The sequence below is a fragment of the Phocoena phocoena genome, chromosome 2, assembly GCF_963924675.1.
Source record: "Phocoena phocoena chromosome 2, mPhoPho1.1, whole genome shotgun sequence".
In the NCBI taxonomy this organism is placed as follows: Eukaryota; Metazoa; Chordata; class Mammalia; order Artiodactyla; family Phocoenidae; genus Phocoena; species Phocoena phocoena.
In genome coordinates, this window is record NC_089220.1 from 125,978,400 (window position 1) to 125,998,902 (window position 20,503).

At 44.9% G+C, this 20,503-nt stretch overlaps 1 protein-coding gene across 1 annotated transcript in view; it reads left to right on the top strand.

Annotated features, from left to right (window-relative positions):
- Positions 1 to 20,503, top strand: part of ADAMTS17 (ADAM metallopeptidase with thrombospondin type 1 motif 17) — a 355,743-nt gene that overhangs the window by 148,781 nt on the left and 186,459 nt on the right. The window contains exon 8 of the mRNA XM_065871925.1: positions 18,959 to 19,064. Within this exon, the coding sequence (XP_065727997.1) occupies positions 18,959 to 19,064 (106 nt within the window). The remainder of the gene's footprint in view (positions 1 to 18,958; positions 19,065 to 20,503) is intronic.

Here is a 20,503-nt window from a genome sequence, read left to right on the forward strand (position 1 = left end):
GCCTCCTAGAGGCCTCCACATTCCCTGATGGCTGTGTAAATACTCCTTGTGGAGTTATCTATGCTGGAGGAGCTCAGATAATGAAGAAGGAGAGTCGGTCATAATCTGAAATCAAGGCTAGAAGTGAGGTTCCCGCTGCTGTGACATTGAGGCAGTCACAGGGCTGTAGTTATAAAAGGAATGCCAGATATTTGGGCTTGAAGCCATTTGGTAGATGTTCCAGACAAGATCCAGACATGAAATCTAAAAAGGAGTCCAGGAAAATCGTCATCTCATCTCATGAGCAGCTGATCCTCTGCGTCAACATCTTGCTTTGCTTTGGGAAATTTGCCCCACCACCTTCTGGTTTGATTCTTGTGTTCACTAGTCCATCTGATTTACTGTTGCCTCTGTTATTCCAAACGCAGTTATGGGGGCTGTCTTTGGCTATAGCCAGAGCCTGCCCAGCACAGTGTGGGGGTCAGGAAATAGCAATTTGCATTCTTGGGTTATTATGTTTTTGAATGGAAGATCTTCTGTTTAGAGGGTTGGAATTAATATTTATTTCATGATACCAAACTGAGATGCAAAAGATCAATGGAACAGTGGAATGGAATGGGACAGTTCTTTCCCCCTAAGAGACAATTATGTTTGCAGGAGAATAATGAACTTGTCATGGAACAATGTCACAGCAAACCCACACTTCTCCATGATGTCATTGTTCCCATGGTGACAATCTAGGCCCATCTCAGAGGAAGTCTGAAGCTTATTTGGAATTGGGGGGGGTGACTGGTTAAGGGTGGTGCCATTAAGAAACGATTTCAGTGGATAAAGAAGATGTGGCACATATATACAATGGAATATTACTCAGCCATAAAAAGAAATGAAATTGAGTTATTTGTAGTGAGGTGGATGGACCTAGAGTTTGTCATACAGAGTGAAGTAAGTCAGAAAGAGAAAAACAAATATGGTATGCTAACACATGGATATGGAATCTAAAAAAAAAAAAAAAAGGTTATGAAGAACCTAGGGGCAGGGCAGGAATGAAGATGCAGATGTAGCGAATGGACTTGGGGACACGGGGAGGGGGAAGGGTAAGCTGGGACGAAGTGAGAGGGTGGTGTGGACTTATATACACTACCAAATGTAAAATAGATAGCTAGTGGGAAGCAACCGCATCGCACAGGGAGATCAGCTAGTGCTTTGTGACCACCTAGAGGGGTGGGATAGCGAGGGTGGGAGGGAGATGCAAGAGGGAGGAGATATGGGGATATATGTATATGTACAGCTGATTCACTTTTTTATAAAGCAGAAACTAACACACCATTGTAAAGCAATTATTCTCCAATAAAGATGTTAAAAAATAATAAATAAAAAAAATAATAAATAAAAAGCAAAAAAACAAAAAACGATTTCAGGATCCTATGTGGGTGGCAGCCTAGGCAGATGAACCTAGAATGTTCTGTGGTTTTCAGTACTGGGAAGAGTGGATGGTAGCCAGGCCAGCAGTTTGGTTAAGAGATGCCGAAAAAATGTGTGCAATGCCATGTTCTCTCAGAAGATGGTCTTGAAAGATGTATCTGTTTTTAGAAGGATTTTCCCTGCGTTGTCTCCAAGTCTTGTTTAGTTGTTTTTGTTAGACCAAGACTGAGAACGATTTATGGAAAGACAAAGCTCTGCTCTGTTTTGTGCTAGTGGGCACTGCTAGTGGGTGTCGTCAGGGGGTGTGTGCTATGGAGGGGATGAAGCAGGAAAAGTGCTCCCTTGACCTTCAACTTGAGGCTGACAGAGTGGATGTTGACATAAATTTTCTGAATGAGAATGGCAATTTGTGGAGAACAAAATCAACAAATGGCTTTTATATTGTTTTTACTCTTATTAACCCCAAACAAATCCATTTTTAATAAATAAATAAATTCATTTATTTATTTATGGCTGTGTTGGGTCTTCATTGCTGTGTGCGGGCTTTCTCTAGTTGCGGCGAGTGGGTGCTACTCTTTTGTTGTGGTGCACAGCCTTCTCATCACAGTGGCTTCTCTTATTGCGGAGCACGGGCTCTAGGTGTGAGGGCTTCAGTAGTTGTGGCACGCAGGCTCAGTAGTTGTGGCTCATGGCCTCTAGAGCACAGGCTCAGTAGTTGGTGGCGTACGGACCTAGTTGTTCCGCAGCATGTGGGATCTTCCTGGACCAGGGCTCGAACCCATGTCCCCTGCATTGGCAGGCTGATTCTTAACCACTGTGCCACCAGGGAAGCCCAAATCCATTTTTAGGAATACTTATTTTCAGAAAACAAAGATAGTTTATAACAAACGTCAGTGTGTACTTTGCTGAGTGAAGTCCACTTCCACATTTAATTCCTAGACACCAATAAAAAGCTCCAAGATATAATAAAGGTCCTACAGTTAAAGGCAGCTCCAGGGAAAGAGGTGGGCCTTTGTCAAAACAGAAGAGTGGTTTCTTTTTAGAGTTCGTATTATATTGTAACACTCAGGATTAAATACTTGTAAATCATATATGTGTATGAATATGCATATATGCATATCCCATGTCCCTCAGCGCTTTTTTTTGTCTTTTGTTTTTAGATTCTTTATAACCAGTGTCCAGTTTAAGTTGAATACTTAATTCAGGATGTTTTCTCAAGAAAGCACAGGCACCTAATTAATGAAGTCCACCTTTCACCCTTGTGTTACTTTGGCTGCTCTTTTTTTTTTTTTTTTTGGTGGGGATGTTACTTTATTATTATTTTAATTGTGGTAAAATACAAATAACATAAAATTTACCATCTTAACTATTTCTAAGTGTACAGTTTAGTAGTGGTACATATATTCACATTGTTGTGCAACCAATCTTTGGAACTTTTCAGCTTGCAAAACTGAAACTCTATACCCATTAAACAACTTCATTTTCCCCCTCCCATCCCCTGGCAACCACCATTCTACCTTCTGTTTTCTAAGAGTTTAAGTGTAATCATAAGGCGTTTTTCTTTTAGTGACTGGCTCATTTCACGAGCATAATGTCAAGGTAATGTGTCAGAATTTCTTTCCTCTTTAAGGCAGAATAATATTACATTGTGTGTATGTACCACATTTTCTTTATCCTTTCATCTGCCAATGGGCATTGATGTTGATACCACCTCTTGGCTGTTGTGAATAATGCTCCTATGATTAATGAATATACAGCTATCTCTTCAAGACTCTGCTTTCAATTCTGTTGGATATATCCAGAAGAGGATGTGCTGTATCATATAGTAATTTCTAATTTTTAATTTTTTGAGGAGTGATGTTGCTTATTAACTGAGCTTCAGAGAGGTCAGTCCTCTCCACTGACTCTAAAACTGATAGCTTTTCATGGGTACTGCACTACTGTGCAGGACAGGGGATGTGTATACCCCCATTAAAAGTAATGTTGTTGGTGAATAATGGCAGCTAGACGCTTACTCATTTACTCCGTGAGCCAGTCAGTTGAGATCTGGCAAAGGAAAGCACATTCTACAAAACGTTGGTTATCACCTTCTGAGGAATGCTTGGGTAACCCCTGAAGGCTGAAGGATAATTTTCCCAGGACCTTTTGCTCTGACTTGGCCGTCCAGAGAGGACTTTTTTCCTAGGGAATGTCCTTGATTATATTCCGGGATTCCTGTGTTTTAGTGTTTTTAACTTTTTTGAGGTTATGGACCCCTTCGGAAATTTGATGAAAGCTGTAAACCTTCTTGCAAGAAATACACAGATACATACCAAACTTTGCACAGTTTCAAGGGTTAAAGACATCTGTGTTAGAGTCTTTTGGGTTTATGTTTTAATAAAAAACTCCCTGGACTTTGAACAGTAGTTGGCAGACTTCTCCTTCAGCCCCTGGAATGCATTATGCACAGTCCTGGCTGTGTGTCTGTCTGCCCTGCCTGCCTCCCTTTCCCTGAGGCAGGGCCCCCCTCTCTCAGAGCAGTTAGAGGGAGGATCTGCAGCCAGACGGCCTGTCGTCCTTCCTGGTTGCAGCACAAGCCTGGGAAAGTGACTCACCCTCTTCATGCCTCCATTTTCTTACCTGTATATGAGGATGAGGATAACATCTCTTCATAGGGTGGTAGTTATACGTGTGCACACATGTGTGTGTGCATATGTGTGCGGACACGGGTATGCACACGTTTATGTACGTGTTTGTGTGTGTGTCAGGGGTCGCAGGCATTCCCGTCAGCAGGACCAGTCGGCTGGGGCTCGCCGAAATACAGCCTGTTGCTTCAGGGGTATAACCACTCCTCAACGCCTTCACAGCTCTCAAATTTTTGAGACAAGCCAGATCTCTCTCAAATGGCCATTATACCAATTTATACTCTATTCGTTCACAGCATCTGAGTCTTTAAGGCTGATAACCTTTAGGTTCACAGCATCTGAGTCTTTAAGGCTGTTAACCTTTAGGTTTTGCCAGCATGCTGAGTGTGAATTGCTATCTTCTAGGGATTTTATCCTGCACGCCTCTGACTACTAGTAAGGAAGAGTATCTTTTCAATCTTTGCTTGGTCATGGGAGTTGAAAATATCTTCCTTGTGTCTGTCCTTTGTCTTTAACTTTGCTTATGACTTTTGTCACACAGACATTTTCTTTGTGGATTTAGCTAGGTAACTCAGCCCTTTCCCTTCTGATTTCTGCTTTTTAGGTCTTGTTTTAAAATACTTTCACTATTGTAAAATAATAATGACATTCACCTATATTTTCTTCTGACCCATTCAAAATTTTATTTTCACATTTGTACATTTACTCTATTTAGAGTTTATTTTTGTGTGTGTGGTTTGAGGTGGGGGATTTAATTAGCTTATTTCTGTGTAGATCAACTATTGTCCCAGCACCATTAATTGACTAGTCTATCATTTTCTGGTTATCAGATATTTTAAGAAGAGTCAGGAAATCTGAATTCTATGTAGCATCTCCTAATTTCTAACTGTTGGTGTTTGGTTAATTTTTTTTTTTCTTTTTACATACTTAATAGTCCAAACAGAACATTTCTATAGTCCAAATCCTTCTGTGGCCACCAATTTGCAGCCTCTGATGTAAGTTTAGCATGAGGCCTCTGGTCCAAAAGACCTGAGACAGAATCCGAGCTCCATCACTCACTCTTTGACCTTGGGTGAGTTGTTGACTTCTTAGGGCCTTAGTTTCTCATCAGTATCATGGGGATAATAAATAGTATTTACCTCATCAGGTGACTGTAAGTATAAAATGAGATAATGACGGGAAATCTTTAGCATGGGGTCTGGTACACACATGGTAAGTGGGGTTTTTTTGCTTTTTGTTTGTTTGTTTTTCACATCTTTACTGGAGTATAATTGCCTTCAGTGGTGTGTTAGTTTCTGCTGTATAACAGAGTGAATCAGCTGCACATATACATATATCCCCATATCTCCTCTCTCTTGCATCTCCCTCTCACCCTCCCTATCCCGCCCCTCTAGGTGGTCACAGATCACAGAGCTGATCTCCCTGTGCTGTGCGGCTGCTTCCTACTAGCTATTTTGGTAGTGTATATATGTCCATGCCACTCTCTCACTTCGTCCCAGCTTACCCTTCCCCCTTCCCGTGTCCTCAGGTTCATTCTCTACATCTGCGTCTTTAGTCCTGTCCTGCCCCTAGGTTCTTCGTAACCTTCTTTTTTGTTTTTTTTTTTTAGATTCCATATCTATGTGTTAGCATACGGTATTTGTTTTTCTCTTTCTGACTTACTTCACTCTGTATGACAGTCTCTAGGTACACACATGGTAAGTGTTTGATAAATGTTAGTGTCATCAGCATCCTCATCTTCATCCTCACCATTTATTCCTTCTTGTTCCAGTCAGCTTCTTAAGCAGCAGAGGGTACTGTTTTATGAAGATTATAAGTTGGTAGGGTTGGTGTGCATTCACTCATTCATGGAACTTATTGAGGAACTGTTCAACCTACATTAGCCCATGTCAGTTATGACATAGTGTATGGGTGCTGGCTCAGAGATGTTTAGCATCCCTGCAGACATAAGATTTGGTCAGATGCCTGGACTGCAAGAAGATGGGGCTCCTGGTGCGGTAAAAGTATCATGATGGGCTCTGAGTACCTAGAAGGGGAAGGGAGTGTGTCCAGGCAGGATCAGGGGGGAATCAGTGGAAGAGAGGACACTTGAATATGGACTTTAACGGACTCATTGGAGTGGGGAGAAACAGAAGAGATGACCTCTAAGGAGATACCACAATAATCAAAGCTTAAAGTGGTGACAAAGTTCTGGACTTGGGACCAAGGAGAAAGGAACATATTCCAGAGTCTGTGAGCAGCATAAAATGGCAGGTACTGAGATGTGGTGGAAGGGGAATGGGAGGGAGAGAGAGAGAAAGAGAGGATGACCAGGTCTGCAAGCTTTTGAACTTCGAGGGGTGGAAAACTTGAGAAGACTCAGTTTGGGGTGGTGAATCCTGTTTGTTGTGACCTGAGTCTGGGGCAAGTATAGGACTGATGCCTGGCCATCCTTGGTGGGATGCCACAGCAGAGCTCGAAGGATCACCTGGTCCTGGGGATGGAACATGGGGACCATCATCATCATGGAGATAAAATGGAAATGTATGAAATTGTTTAAAAGGTGAAGAATGTTGTTTATTCAAAGACAGACCTGACATTCATGCTTTTTATGTAGTCCGGGATAATCTTGAAATCCAAGGTAGTTGCTCTGATCTGAATGTTTATGTTCCCCCAAATCTATATATTGAAATCCTAATCCCCGAGGTGATGGCAGTAGGAGGTGGAACCTTCAGGAGCTGATTAGGTCATAAGGATGGAGCCCTCATGGTTGAGATTAGTGCTGTTATAAGAGAGACGTCACAGAGCTCCCTACCCCTTCTGTCATATGAGGACACAACAGGAAGACTCTCTCCCAGAGGAGAGCCCTCACACCCAACCATGCTGGCACCCTAATCTCAGAATTCCAGCCTTCAGAACTGTGAGTAATACATTTCCATGGTATTTTGTTGCAGCAGCTTGAAGGGACTAAGATAGTAGCCTTTGGTAATGAGCCTGTGTCCATAAGTGTAATGCAGTGAAATGTTTAACCCAAAGCCACACCATCCACTCTCTGCCATGTCCTGGGGACAGCTCCCCAGGCTGGGTGTCTTCCTCATCTGTTGATTGTCCTGCCACAGACTCCCCTGTTTCCTCTCACTGTGCTTGGGGCCCACCTGACTTCATGGTGCTGTTCTCATCAACATTCCTTTCTAAGTGGCTAACTTTTGTTTTGTTTTTAAGTAAAAAGGAATGCCATCATTTTTGCATCTTGTCAGCAGAGGCAGAGCCCCACCCAGGCCTCTCTAGGCCAACCGAAGGGGAGTTTCTCATGGTAGGTTGACTTTAGCTCACAAACGCTGAGTCAACACCCAAATGACAGCCAGCTTCCTGTGTGAGGGTGACTTCTTTAGTTGAGGGGCTGTGGTGTCCTGCCAGCAGGGGATTTACAGACTTGTGTTCAGAAGCTGGTGCCCAGAACTACCCTGGGGCCTGGCCTGACCTCCCCCAACCCTAGCTTGAGAGCCAGCCCACCCTAGAGGGGGCTAGAACAAAGCACAGATTGGAAGTGCCCTTGGTGCTGCTGAGACCTTCATCCCAGGGTCTCACTCACATTCCACATTTCATCCCCAAGAGGATGATTTTGCTGGGCTAAGCGTTTAGCAAGAGACATGGTTTCTTAACTATTCTGAGAAAGCTTTTCTTTTTCTTTGCTAACTTGGCAAATATTTCTATGCATGGCCTTGTATTTTATTCTTCCCGTAGAAATACAGCTATTAGTATGAGAGGGAGTGAAGCTGTTGTCAAGTCCGCTTCAGGCAAGTTTCAAGAACATACGTTGCAAGGGTCATTGGAAGACAGGAAGACAGTAAAGGAGACTTATAGGACCAGCTCGTATGGTCTAAGAAATACAGGTGATACAGGTAAAGTCTGGTGATACAGATAAAAGCAGATCTTGACTAGTTAATACCACTTTAACTAATTAATTAATAGGACTATGATTTGATCAACCTAAGACCTTGAATCCTCTTAAGACAAACTCTCTGTTTCCCAGCATTTTTGAGCTATCGTTGATGAAACTGTAAGATATTTAAAGTGTACCACTTGATAATTTGTGAAAGGATTCCCCCCATGGAGTTTTTTAACATATTTACTTTGGGGGGTGGGGGGTGGGTGAGAACATTTTTTAAGTTCCACTCTCTAAACAAATTTAAATTATACAATACAGTGTTGTCAACCATAGTCACCATGTTATACATTAGCTCCTCAGACAAGACAAAGTCCTATCATCTAAATTGGCCAGTAATCTTGACCAATTTCAGATTGTTTAGTCAGGTCCCTACTCTCCTTTTTCACTTGTATGTGCACCTCTTTTATTTTAAAATTTTATGGAAGCATAATTTACATAAGAACAAGCATATCTAGATGTACTGCTCAATGAATATTTGAAACTGAGCTCTCTGTGTAACCAGAACCCAGATCCAGTGATCAGACAGTACCAGCCCCTGGGAAGACTCACTCATGCCAATTTGGTGTCCACTCCCTCTGGGGAAACCATAACCTGAGTGTTTTAATCACATGGTGGATTTCTATAAGGTGGACATCTATGTGACTGTCCCCCGGGCAAGCACTCCATCAGCCATGAGGATGCCTCTCCCTGGGCCCCACCCCAGGCTCCCCTCTCTTCCCACAGGTAACTCGAAGTTTGTAGTGACTGCTCCCTTGGTGTCTTCAACTTTGTGCTCTTGTGATTTTTGAATGAGTCAAGGTGAAAAGAGCAGCAGTGTTTGTGTTCCTGGCTTGATCAGTTTGGCCCTTTACACCCAGAATACTGGTTGCTACTGGTTCTGCTTTTATTGAGAGTCACTGAGCAGAACCAGCAGCAACGCTCCCTTTCACTTGTTTGACAGCAATTTGGGGGATTCCTGTGCTCCTGGTGAGGCTCAGTTTCCCACCAAGACCCAGAAGGTTGGTTCTCCTTGTGAGAGTTGTCTCTCACCAGGGCCTCCTTGGAATTCTTTTGAAACTGGCTCTTCCCTCAAAGGCTATGTTTATGAGCTTTTTAAAAACATTTTGTGGGGACTGGGAATTTCCAAAGAGTCCCCTGCAAATAGAGGTGCTGGTGCTGTGAATGATGTGCATCTACATTTGACACATCATCATCTTCCCACGTCTCTCCCAGGTGTCTCCACAGGGATCCCAGCTCCAATTCTCATGGCACCCCATTGCCAAACGGCTGAGGATGTCACCTCTGTGCATCCAAATGCAGCTGGTTGAGATGTTTTGTGATTTTAAATACAGAGCTATCAACACCTCTTTGACTCCCAGAGCTCCCCCAGGGACTTCTCTACCAAGCGTTTTTTGTAGCTGTTTTCAACCACATGCTTGTACAACTCTCCAGATCAGTTTCTTGTTATTAAACTATGTTCTAAACAGCAAGCCTGGTCCCACGGTGTGTTGGGCAGCTCTGGTGTCCTGTAGCACATGAGGATGGAGAGTTTGGTGGCCACTGTTCTTGTCTGTTTACCCACGTGAGCCAGGGGGACACAGGGCACTTCTGTCTGTACCCAGGTTACACCCTGGGTGTACTAGTCAGGTCAGGTGGCTATGACAAAATACCCAGTCTGGGTGGCCTAAACAATAGACATTATTTTCTCAGTTCTGGAGGCTGGAAATCCGAGATCAGGGTGCCATCAGAGTTGGTTTCTGGTGAGGCCTGTCTTCCTGATTTGTAGATGGCCACCTTTTCACTGTGTCCTCACATGTGCTCTGTGTGTGTGGGGGGGGAGAGAGAGAGAGCTCTGATGTCTTTTCTTCTTATAAGGACACCAGTCATACTGGATTTGAGCCCTATCCTTATGACCTCATTTAACCTTAATTACTTCTTTAAAGGCCCCATCTCCAAACACGGTCACACTGGGGGTTAAGAGCTTCAACATCTAGGTTTGGGGGTGACACAGTGCTGTCCACAACACTGGGCATGATTAAAATGCATGACATCACTCTTACCAGCTGCCAGCCACCTTGCCTTCTTCCCAGCTCCAGCTGTCATCATGACTCGGTGGTCTTCCCTCACTCCCTGCCTATGGCTGCTCTTATAAATTTAATTCAGACAGGACTGTTGAGAGAGATTATGACTCAAAGTGCACAGTCTGAGTGCTCCTCTTCCCAGGTAGCACTTGAGTTTCAGCAGGGCACACTTACATACACTCTCAGATATGCTTTTGGGATATCTGGCCCTGTGGAAGCCTTAGTTGTCTCATTTTCCACATCGCACATGACCGAGATAATTTTTTTTTTCTTTTTGCGGTACGCGGGCCTCTCACTGTTGTGGCCGCTCCCGTTGCGGAGCACAGACTCCGGACGCGCAGGCTCAGTGGCCATGGCTCACGGGCCCAGCCGCTCCGTGGCATGTTCCCGGACCGGGGCACGAACCCGTGTCCCCTGCATCGGCAGGCGGACTCTCAACCACTGCACCACCAGGGAAGCCCCCCGAGATAATTTTTAAGGAAAACACATCATGCCCCCCGCTCCCCAAACCCCAACTTTCCCAAGGGAGAGGGAGGACATCCTAACCCCCAGTGAAGGGAAAATTTGATAGTGAGAGAGGGAGATAGAGGAGTCTTAAAGCTGTGGAAGGAGGACTAGCACAGTTCCTTTGTGAATTACTGACAAAAATAAATGCTAAATGGTGAAGTTGATGAGAAAATGTGACTGTATTAAAACTTCTAAAATTCACTAGGGTCCCTTACTGTAGGAGTGTGGACGTCAACTTTATAGCACCAGCTTACAGAAATATGGTCTGGTGGTGGCTGCCCAGGACCATGTGTAGGCATGCACATTCATGTGTGCACATGCAGAAACCCACATGCGTGCATGTACACACACGAGAGAGGTTGCCGAGGTGCAGACACCAAGCAGGCTTGGTAGGTATCATGCTATAGAATGGCAAAAGCTAGAAGACGTGTTACCCTCTCTCATGCTCAGGGAGCACACTCAGGGATTCAGAGGTCTTTGAAATGGAACTCGAAGGCTTGCATCACTTCTGCACTCATGGGTGCTGCCGGCAAACTCCCACATGAGGAGTTAACTGTGTCCGGGGTACCCAGAAATGTTTGCTGAGTGACCAAAAGTGAGAACGAGGACACAGTTCTGTGAGGGGGATGGTCCTCTGCTGTGAGAGTCGACCCAGAGCACAGGGAACTGAGGGGAGCAGCAGGGGACTCAGGGCAAGCTCCATTTCTAGTCTCCATTGTCTGCTCTCCCAAGAGCCTAGATCTGGACACAGGTCACTGGGGCAGGGGTCTTTTAGAGACCCCAGCACCCACCCTTCAGGCCCTGAGCTTGATTTATAAAGTCTCTGCTGACCTTTCCACCTGCCTCCCTGTCTTCTTGCTGGAATGGTATTCTTGGAACTGTTTTCCCTTGGCCTGCACTGCTTTTGTTCACCTTAGGATCTCGTGCCTGGCATGACGCTGTAACATACAGGCAATTAGGAAACACTGCATGAGGTATTCGTCAAAATAAAAGGGTTTCAAGGATCTCCGCACAGACCTCCCTCCTTTGATGTCCTGAGGTGAACCTGCTGGGGGCCCTTTCTGGTGGGCATCCGGTCCTGGTGCAGAAGCCACTGAGCCTCTGTGGGGCCCTCCAAGGAGCGGCACCTTGGTCATTTGAGGAATCCTGTCTGCTCCCTGGGGATCCCGTCCCCCCCAGACACAAGTGCCATCCTGCCTGGAAGGTAGGAAATCTGCACGACGTCTCCGTGCATTTGGCTCAAGCTGGCTGTGGTCTGTTGAATGTCAACAGTTATTTATTTCTCTTCCCTCCGCATCTCCCAGTATGTTTTGGTTTCCACAGAGTGCAGCAAACCATTGGGATAAACTTTTTTGCTTCCTATTTGTAAACCCCAGGGGAAATTGACTGCTCCGTTTATACTTCACTCACTCAATTCATCTTGTAGGAGCTGCAGCTTTAGGCCAGCTACCCTTGAGTCCTCTGTGGGGACTTTCTGTGTGCTTCCCTCATCAGGGGTGGCATCTCTTCCTAAAGCTCTAGATCTTGGAGATGCCTGGGACGCCCAGAGTGAGGGCATGTTTGTTCTAAGTGGGAGTGCAACACAGCACACGTGGTCTTTCCTGGCTCTGACCACAATCAAGAACCCCCCCACACACACACCCCCATACACACAAAGCAGCAACTCATGTGGCATTTGAATTGGCTACATGAGGTAGCCTGTGGCACAGAGGCTGCTGGGATGGTTCCCAGTTAGTAGGGAACCATAATGCAGGGGGGATGGCTGGGCAGCTTCCTTGGGGATGTATCAGCACATTCATTGCTTGGCTTGGAACTCTGCAGCTCCCCACCACACTCCCAGCCCCGACCCGGCCATTCTCCTTTGGGGTGGGGCAGCAAGGGGAGCCTCTCTGCATTGGTGAACACACTGACGTGGGATTTTTTTCCCTCACTCATGCCTTTGGTGTTACATCTGAGAAGGCTTTGCCTTCCCCAAGGTCAGAGAGATTTAATTGTTTTCTTCTAGGAGTTTTATGGTTTAGCTCTTATGTTTAGGTCTATAATCCATTTGGAGTTCATTTTTGTATATGATCTAAAGAAGGGTATCTGACATCATTCTTTTGCATGTGGGTATGCATTTGTTTCAGCACCATTTGTTGAAAAGACTCTTCTTTCCCCCCACTGGATGGTCTTGGCACCCTTGTCAAAAGTCAATTGACTATAAATGTGAAGGTTTATTTCTGGACTCTCGGTTCTGTTCAGTTGATCTAAATGTCTATCTTTATGCATGTAGCACACTGCTTTGATTGCTCTAACTTGGTATTAAGTTTCAAAACTGAGCATGTGAGCCCTTCAATGATCAGACTTGGAAGCTATTACCTTCACGCTTTGTCTATTTACCACTTCATTTAACCTTGCGTAAGTTGCTGAGTTTTCAGTTTGTCAGTGTTCTTCTAGGTTAGATAGGTGTTGGGCACGGACAGTTTTGAATTGCAGTGGCAGCTTCTGCAGTGCCCATGTTTAAGAAGGGAACCAATGCCCCTTTTTAAGCCATTGCCCCCTCCCCTGTCCATGGTGTAGGGACAAAGGTCTTGACTAACTCATCTTCCTTCCACTGTGACCAACCCCAAGGGACCCAGAAGAAGAGAAGCAGGGAGACAGGGATTCCTACTTGTGGTGGAATTGCTAAGACAAGGCTGGGTCTGGGAGGGATTATCCAGCTATGCCCCTGGGGGATGGAGGCACTGAGCTGGGGCAGAAAGCCATGGACAGGCTGGTCTGGAAAGCAGTACTCCACAGTCCCAAGTGGTGGGACCACCCTCTCCTGCCCTTACCATTAACATTCTTTCCCAATTTGTTAGAAACTATACCTGTCCTTCAGCATATATGGGGCTCTGTCCACTCTGTGCAGAATCCTTTAGGGAATTAGTGACTTACAGTGACCCTGTGAACCACTGACCTCAGAGAACACAGAAGCAAAATTGCAGAGGAGAAGGGCCTGAGTCAGTTAAATAATTTAGATAGTATAGAGTCAGGAAACATAAGCAGGATATATAGGAAATGTAAGCTTAAATGAAAATTGAATTTCCTTATTGCAACTGATAAAGACTTCATTGTGCCTGAGAATAGGACACGATTTTTGAGAATACAGCTGATTTTACTCATTTATGGACTCTGCATGTGTGAATTCACCTACTCATTAAAGTTTATTTGGAACTCCAAAATCAATACTTACAGCACTTTTGTGGTCATTTGCAGACACAGGCAGAGTGGTGAAATATTTGAGTCACCCAACAGGCACGTTCCCAGCAGATATCAAACAAGGCAGTATTTTGCCATCTTGTTTCAGCTCTCATGCTGTGAATAAACATCCTTTTTGAGGTCTCTCTGACACCTTGTTTTTCGTATTTTTATGCTTTTTGTGGTGATTTTGCTGTTTTGAATGGCCTCCAAAGATAGTGCTGAAGTACTGTTTAGTGCTTTGAAGCTCAAGAAGGCTGCCATGCGCCTTGCAGAGAAAAATACTAGATGAGCTTCATTCAGGCGTGAGTTATAGGACTGTTGGCTCTGAGTTCAATGTTAATGAATCGACGATATATATTGAGTAAGGTGTCTTTATACAGAAACACGCATAAAACAAGGTTATGTGTCACTTGAAAAAATGTGACCAGAGGCTCACAGGAACCAAATCCTGTATTTCCCCTAGGACCAATGGTTCTATATTCCAGCATGGTTCGTCTGGATCACGGCGAATTTTTAGAATCTAAGTACCGTGAGTAACAAGAATAGACTGTAGTTACTTTTCATTTGTCACATCCTGGGCTCTAAGACATTTGTTTCTAACGCCGTTCACAAATTCATATCATACCTCCAACCACTTAGTGAGTTTCCAAGAGCACAAGAACTTGTGGATGAGCCTGAACATGAAACTCAATCTCAACCACTGTGATTGCCATGAGAATAGATGTAAATTGCCTTCTCATAATAGGCAGCGTGGTGTACCAGTGATAACCATGATGGTGTTGGTTTGTTGAGCAGCTGGTGGAAGCAAGTTGACTGTCTTTCTCAGAGGCAGAGCCTGAGAAGGTCTGAGTAATGGGCAACAGGGCCAACAGCTATAAACTGTTTACACAGACAATTTGCTGGATAAACCAGAGTTTATACAGTTGGATGTTGTTTATACCTTAAATCTAGAAAGGATCATATGGTCCACTCTGAATTTAAGAATTATGTGCTTACACCACATACTTTTCTACTAAAAAAGAAAATAATTAAACCTCCTTGCCCAATTTGCTCCCCAAGCTTGTGCTCCTACCAAGAAAAAGAAGAGAATGGAGAAGAGAGAGTGTCCACACTGAGTTGATTTGCCTGGGAAGGTGGGTCAGGAGGCTCTGGTGGATGTGATCTGCTTTGGGATGAATTAAATATACTTCTTCAGGCATCAGAAAAACACTTTACAGCCCTCCATTTCTACCTCCAGTATTTCAGACTTTTGCTTCCCTAATCTGTGCCAGGGTTATAGTAGAGGTGGAGAGAGTTGCCCTTAGGATACAAGCACACACTCAATTATGTGTTGACTATAAACTTCCTTCATTATCTGCTGCCTTAAGGGCTGTACACTCCGAATCAAAATCCGGAGGGTTTGTGTTGTTATTTTCTTTTTATTAGTCTCCCACCTTGGCCTCTGCTATATGTCACCTTGAATAAATGAAATATTACCAATAACTTTAACTTTCATAGCGAGTACATATTCACTGTACTAGGTTTAAGTCAAAAAAAGAAGAAAAAATTTAAAGATCTGTAATGACTTCACCATGTCCTAGAGGTAACTACTGTTAATGTGGCTGCACATATCCCTCGAGTCTTTTTATCTTTAGGATTAAAAACATTTGGACTTAAACACATGAAACCTTTACTGTATCCCACCCACATCTCAGCATAAATACATGTTAACGATTTACAAAAATCTTCTAAATCCTCCAAGCTTATCGTCGTCGCTGGTTACCAAAGCTTTGGTGCAGGAGGCCCAGGGTTTAACTGGGGGAGCATGGGTGTTGGAGAAAGATAACCCTGCATTTGTACCCAAGTCTGGGCCCTGACCAGCTACATAACTGGATGCTGAACCTTCATTTCCCTGTCTGTAAAGTGGGGCCAGTAATACCTTCCAAATAAGGGAGGACCAAGCATGCAGAGCAGCGCTTGCCTGTGAAGAGAACCGTAATAAATGCCAATTGCCTTTCTGCTTCACTTTTGTTCCAAGGAGCTCTGTAAACATGTGGAATTGATGTTTTTTTTAAATTTCAAAAGTAAGTTCTACTCTTATTTCTCTGGTGGAGAATTTTAAATCATGGAAGACTGAAACCATTGAAAGAACCACTCTAGGGTCTGAGAAATCCTTGCTATCTGTGTGGGGAATTCCAGTTACTTAAGAAGGTCTCTCTGCTTCCACAGCTTCAGCATGGACATTAGCAGAACCTGTGTTTACAGACTTCCTTTTTTTAATTAAAATAAAAAAATCAATGCAGAGAAAACTGGTTTTTCCTCATTTCTTGACAAGTGCTGAGGTGGGATTGGGCGGGGTTTCCAGGTTGGTGCCTTTGCAGCCTGACGAGTTGGGGTTTCTCTGCGTCTCCATCACACTCTCCTCTCTAGACCGCTGTTTCTTTCCGGAAAACATGGAGTAGTGGTGGGCTTTGTTTTCCGCTGCAGCTCCTGGTTTAATTACCATCTATTCCCTGCAGCTCTTACTTTTACAACAATCTGGGATTCTGTCCAGACTCTGTTTTGTGAGTTCTAAGCATTTTCACACCGTCGCTCATAAACACACAAGCTCCCATGCTCCATTTTCTGGGCCGTTTTTGTCGACGTGTTTTGCCTTGCTCGGTTTTATGACTGGGCTATCCACGATTGGAATAAACCTTTAAAAGCACTAGACCTCAATCCACCTTTGTGTGAAAGCATTTCTTATAAATAAACTAATGCTTTGTTTTCTAGTAAGAAAAAAAAATCATATGCACCTGGAAAAATTAAAATGCAGTTATTGGAAGGCCTTCTACTTAGCTGTTTCCCTCGTGTTGTATGTTACCCAATTAGAGTGGAAACTCAGGGTGCCTGTTCCGGGTGCCGAGTGTAGCCGAGGCCAGGGGATGTGTTTCTGTGGCATTTAAAGTCTGCTGGTTCAGCAGGCACTTTTGAGACAGCAAGCTCAGCACAGCTGGCCTTGGATGTCTCTCTTTCCCCCTCACCAGACAACTCCTCCGGGGCGAGCACATCTGATTGTTTCTGATTGATTCATTGACCCAGGAGGCTGGGTATGGCTGGGTGTGCGTTGGAGTGTGTGTGCGTGACATGCGTATGCCATCAGTGCCGTGTGGAAGCATTCCGACTACTCACTGCTGGACTTTCTGCAGCAACCCACAAAGCATTTTTAAACAAAACTGTAATAATGACCTCAACGATATCAGAAAGGGCAGATCGTGTCCTTTCTGGTTGTGTTTTCCTCCTTCCCATAGTCTGTATTGCTGAATTATGATGCCCATATGCAAAAAACACATCTTGAGGCCAAATAACATATCCTTTTTTTCTTTCTTTTTTGTTAAAAAAAAAAAAAGTCTTCAACCTTGGCCAAGCGTGTTGCATGCTTCCAAATAAAAGCAGGTACGTGCTGTGGTGCCCAGCTCAGTTTGCTGAGTGTGAGTTGAGCCCTTGAGCCGGGGTGTGCAAGCTTGTCTGCCTCTTGCAGGGGTTGCGGGGGAGTGCCCTGTGTGTGGCTGAGGTCCGCCCCAGCTTGATTTTGATGTCAACAAATAGGATGTTGGTTTAGCTCTTTGGGAGCAGGGAGGGAGGTTCATTTTTAATTAATTAATCCCCCTGTTCATTCTCCTGTACCAACTCCTTCCCTCCTCGGCTCCTGTGCCTGCAGGGCCGCTGTCAGCTTCTGAGACATTTCCGGCACATTAGTGAAAGGGAGCAGCGTGCAGCCTGGCAGTGGGTAGTGTCTCTGGGTGGAGAACAGGTGCCCTCACTCGGGTGGCCACAGCCCTTCCAGGGTACTGGGCTGGCGGGCAGAGTCCCTATCCACCTGGTCACCAGACACCAATAGCCAGCAGAGCCACTGCCCGCCCCACACCCCTTGTGAGCTCACAGCGAGGGCAACACTGAGCCTGCTCAGGCGTACGGCCCCCTGTGCCACCAGCCACCAGCCACTCATTCATTTCACAGGACATAGTGAGGAGTCAGACGCCGCCAGTACTCAAGTTCTATCCCAAGCCCTTCGGGGTTCTTGGACTCTGGCTTTGTTGAGATATATCCTGGGGATTCCTGGATGGGGTCGTAGTGATGTCCTTCCTGGGTGCAGAGCTAAGAGGGAGTGTGGAGAGCTGCCGTGGGCAGTGTTAGCCCTGGAGTGTCAGCCTGGAGATGTGTGGCCTGTGTACAGCTGATGCCCAGCGTTCTTCAGCTGCGCCTGGTCCGTCCATGGCCCCCATCCTGTTCACACGCGCCCCTCTGCCATAATAATCTCTCTCCTCTGGAGTACTGCCATCGTCCACCAGAGGCTGGCCGCCTCCTGTCCTCTGTACCCAGCCCCCTTGCTCACACCATTTTCCTGAGTCTGGTACCCCCCCGGTTGCCTTGATCCTCCCATCTCAGGGAAGGTCCTTGGCCCCGTCATGTTTGTGCAGAGTTGAGCGAGTTGGGCCATGGGACCCATCCTCCCTAATGGCTTCCAGGCCCGTACTCTTCCAGTGTCTTTCATTGCTCCTGGGCCCCGGTCTCGTCCTCCTCAGGGCTCCTGAAACATTTTTCTGAACATTCTGCACCTCCCATGGCCTCTGCTCTCTGTGAGTCCCGGTCCAAGCTCACCCCCTGAGAGCATTAACCCTAATAGGGCCGGGACTGGGGTGAGAGAAGGAGGTGCCCAGGGTGTGAAATTTGAGGAGGCCCTCCATCCCTCTCAGGGTCGGCTCCTGAGAGGGACACCCTCCTTGAACCTTGCGCACTGGGTGCCTCAACTTTTTGGCCTTACCTGGTCCCAGCCCTGGATGCTGAAGTTGGACAGGTCTGGCTCAGCATCCCAGCACCAGGTGCCAGTCCAGGTGACCTTGGGAAAGTTACCTTTTCTCTCTGAACCCCAGTTTCTCTGTTGCCTCCATCCCGGGTAACGAGGACTTCATTAGATAATCTGTGTAAACCACTCAGCACGTTGCCTAACGTATGTTAAATGCTTGAGAGATGTTTGTGGTGGTTAATACTATTATTATTATTATTAGGCGAATACAAAAGCATCACACACCAGCCAGTCTCCATATGAGCTCTGGAATGACAGGTCCAGTCCCATGGTCATCCTCGCCCCCCGTTTGCCCCTCTTGATGATGTGTGATGTTGACCATGTGGATTTGCCCTGCGAGGTCAGGGCCTCGCACATTCTGAAGAGGATGTGTTTTGTGTCTCTGCTGCAGGAATTGCTTACTTAGGAGGTGTGTGCAGTGCTAAGAGGAAATGTGTGCTTGCCGAAGACAATGGCCTCAATTTGGCCTTTACCATCGCTCATGAGCTGGGCCACAAGTAAGTATCAGACTCTGGATTGTTCTGCCTCTTTAAATGCTTTTCTGAATACATATTTTTTTCACTCAAATTCTGGAAGTTCTAAAACAGTGCTGCTGAATGCCTTTGCTTCCTCTAGAGTAAGGACCTAGGCCAGCAAGTCCGGGTCCCAACCCTTCAGGGAACCCAAGAGATCACAGAACAGACTGTCTCTGAGTGTGGAAATGCTCATTTGATGTTTGCTTTAAGTCTGTTCTTAAAGCACACGCTGTAAAGGGAAGAGATTTTCTCAGTGTTGTCGTGAGTTGTATCCCCTTTCCCGAACCATCATGATCTTGATCCACTCTAAATATGCCGTTCAAATAGTGGGATTTATCTTTGTGCTATTGAATTTCTGGGTTGTTGTTTTTTTTCAGCCAGTTTCAAAGTCCAACTTTTGAAGGTAGAAGTCAGTGTCTTAGTTTAAAGAATCATCAGCTATTGCCTTTGCACATGGAAGTTCTTCCCTTGAGGAGGAAAGAACCATAGAACCTTAGAGCCTAAAGATGATGTGGAGAGAATCCGAGGCAGCCTCCTGGTTTTTTTAGATGAGGAAAAAGAAGGTCCGAGGGGTTGAATGGCTGGCCCGAGGCTGAGATCACCTGCAGGAAGTCTCAGGGGGCAGAAAACCAGCTGACTCTCAAACTGTGGCCCGAGGGTTTACTCTTTCTCCTGGAGTAGGTGTCTGTTTTATGTTTCTCTGAAGGAAACATTGTGATATGACTGCTTAAGAACTTAAAATAAATAAATTGAGGAGGCCAAAGCATGCAAAACAATGGAAAAATTTATATTGGACCGAAGAGAACAAAATTAAATGGAAATCTAGTTCTTGGGGAAAAATATATATTGTAAAGTTTTCCCAGTGCCCGAGATAGTAAGATGCCTGGAACCCTAAAGGTGAATTCAAGCTTCTGCAAGAATAGAGGCAATGAATAAGGAGTACAAAAGCAGTTGTTTTCCCCTAGTATTAGCCATATCTGTGGCTTGATGTTTTTACCTTGCTTTGTTTATCTGGTCCCATTTTAATTTTTTTCACTCCTGTAGATGGGTTTGTTGTTGACTTTTCTGTACCTGTTGGCTATCATGATGTGAGTACAGAGAATAAAAATAATCTTATGTGTATTTCCTGGGACTAAGGGGAAAATAGCATGTCATTGGCCAAGAGAAGCAAGATAAGTGGTTATCTCTACGTACACATTTATTTCATCTTGACAGTATTTCAGAAATACCCATACTAGTTTGCCTACACTACTAGAAAATACTTTTTAAAAATTATTTGTAATCAAATTTGTATTCATATCTCAGATTTGTTAAAAAAAAAAAAAAAACCAACTAGAAAACCCCACCCAATAGTGGTTGCTGAAAGAAAAGTACAAATGAGTATGGCTTTGGCAAACATCTTCTCACTATCAGATGCCCCA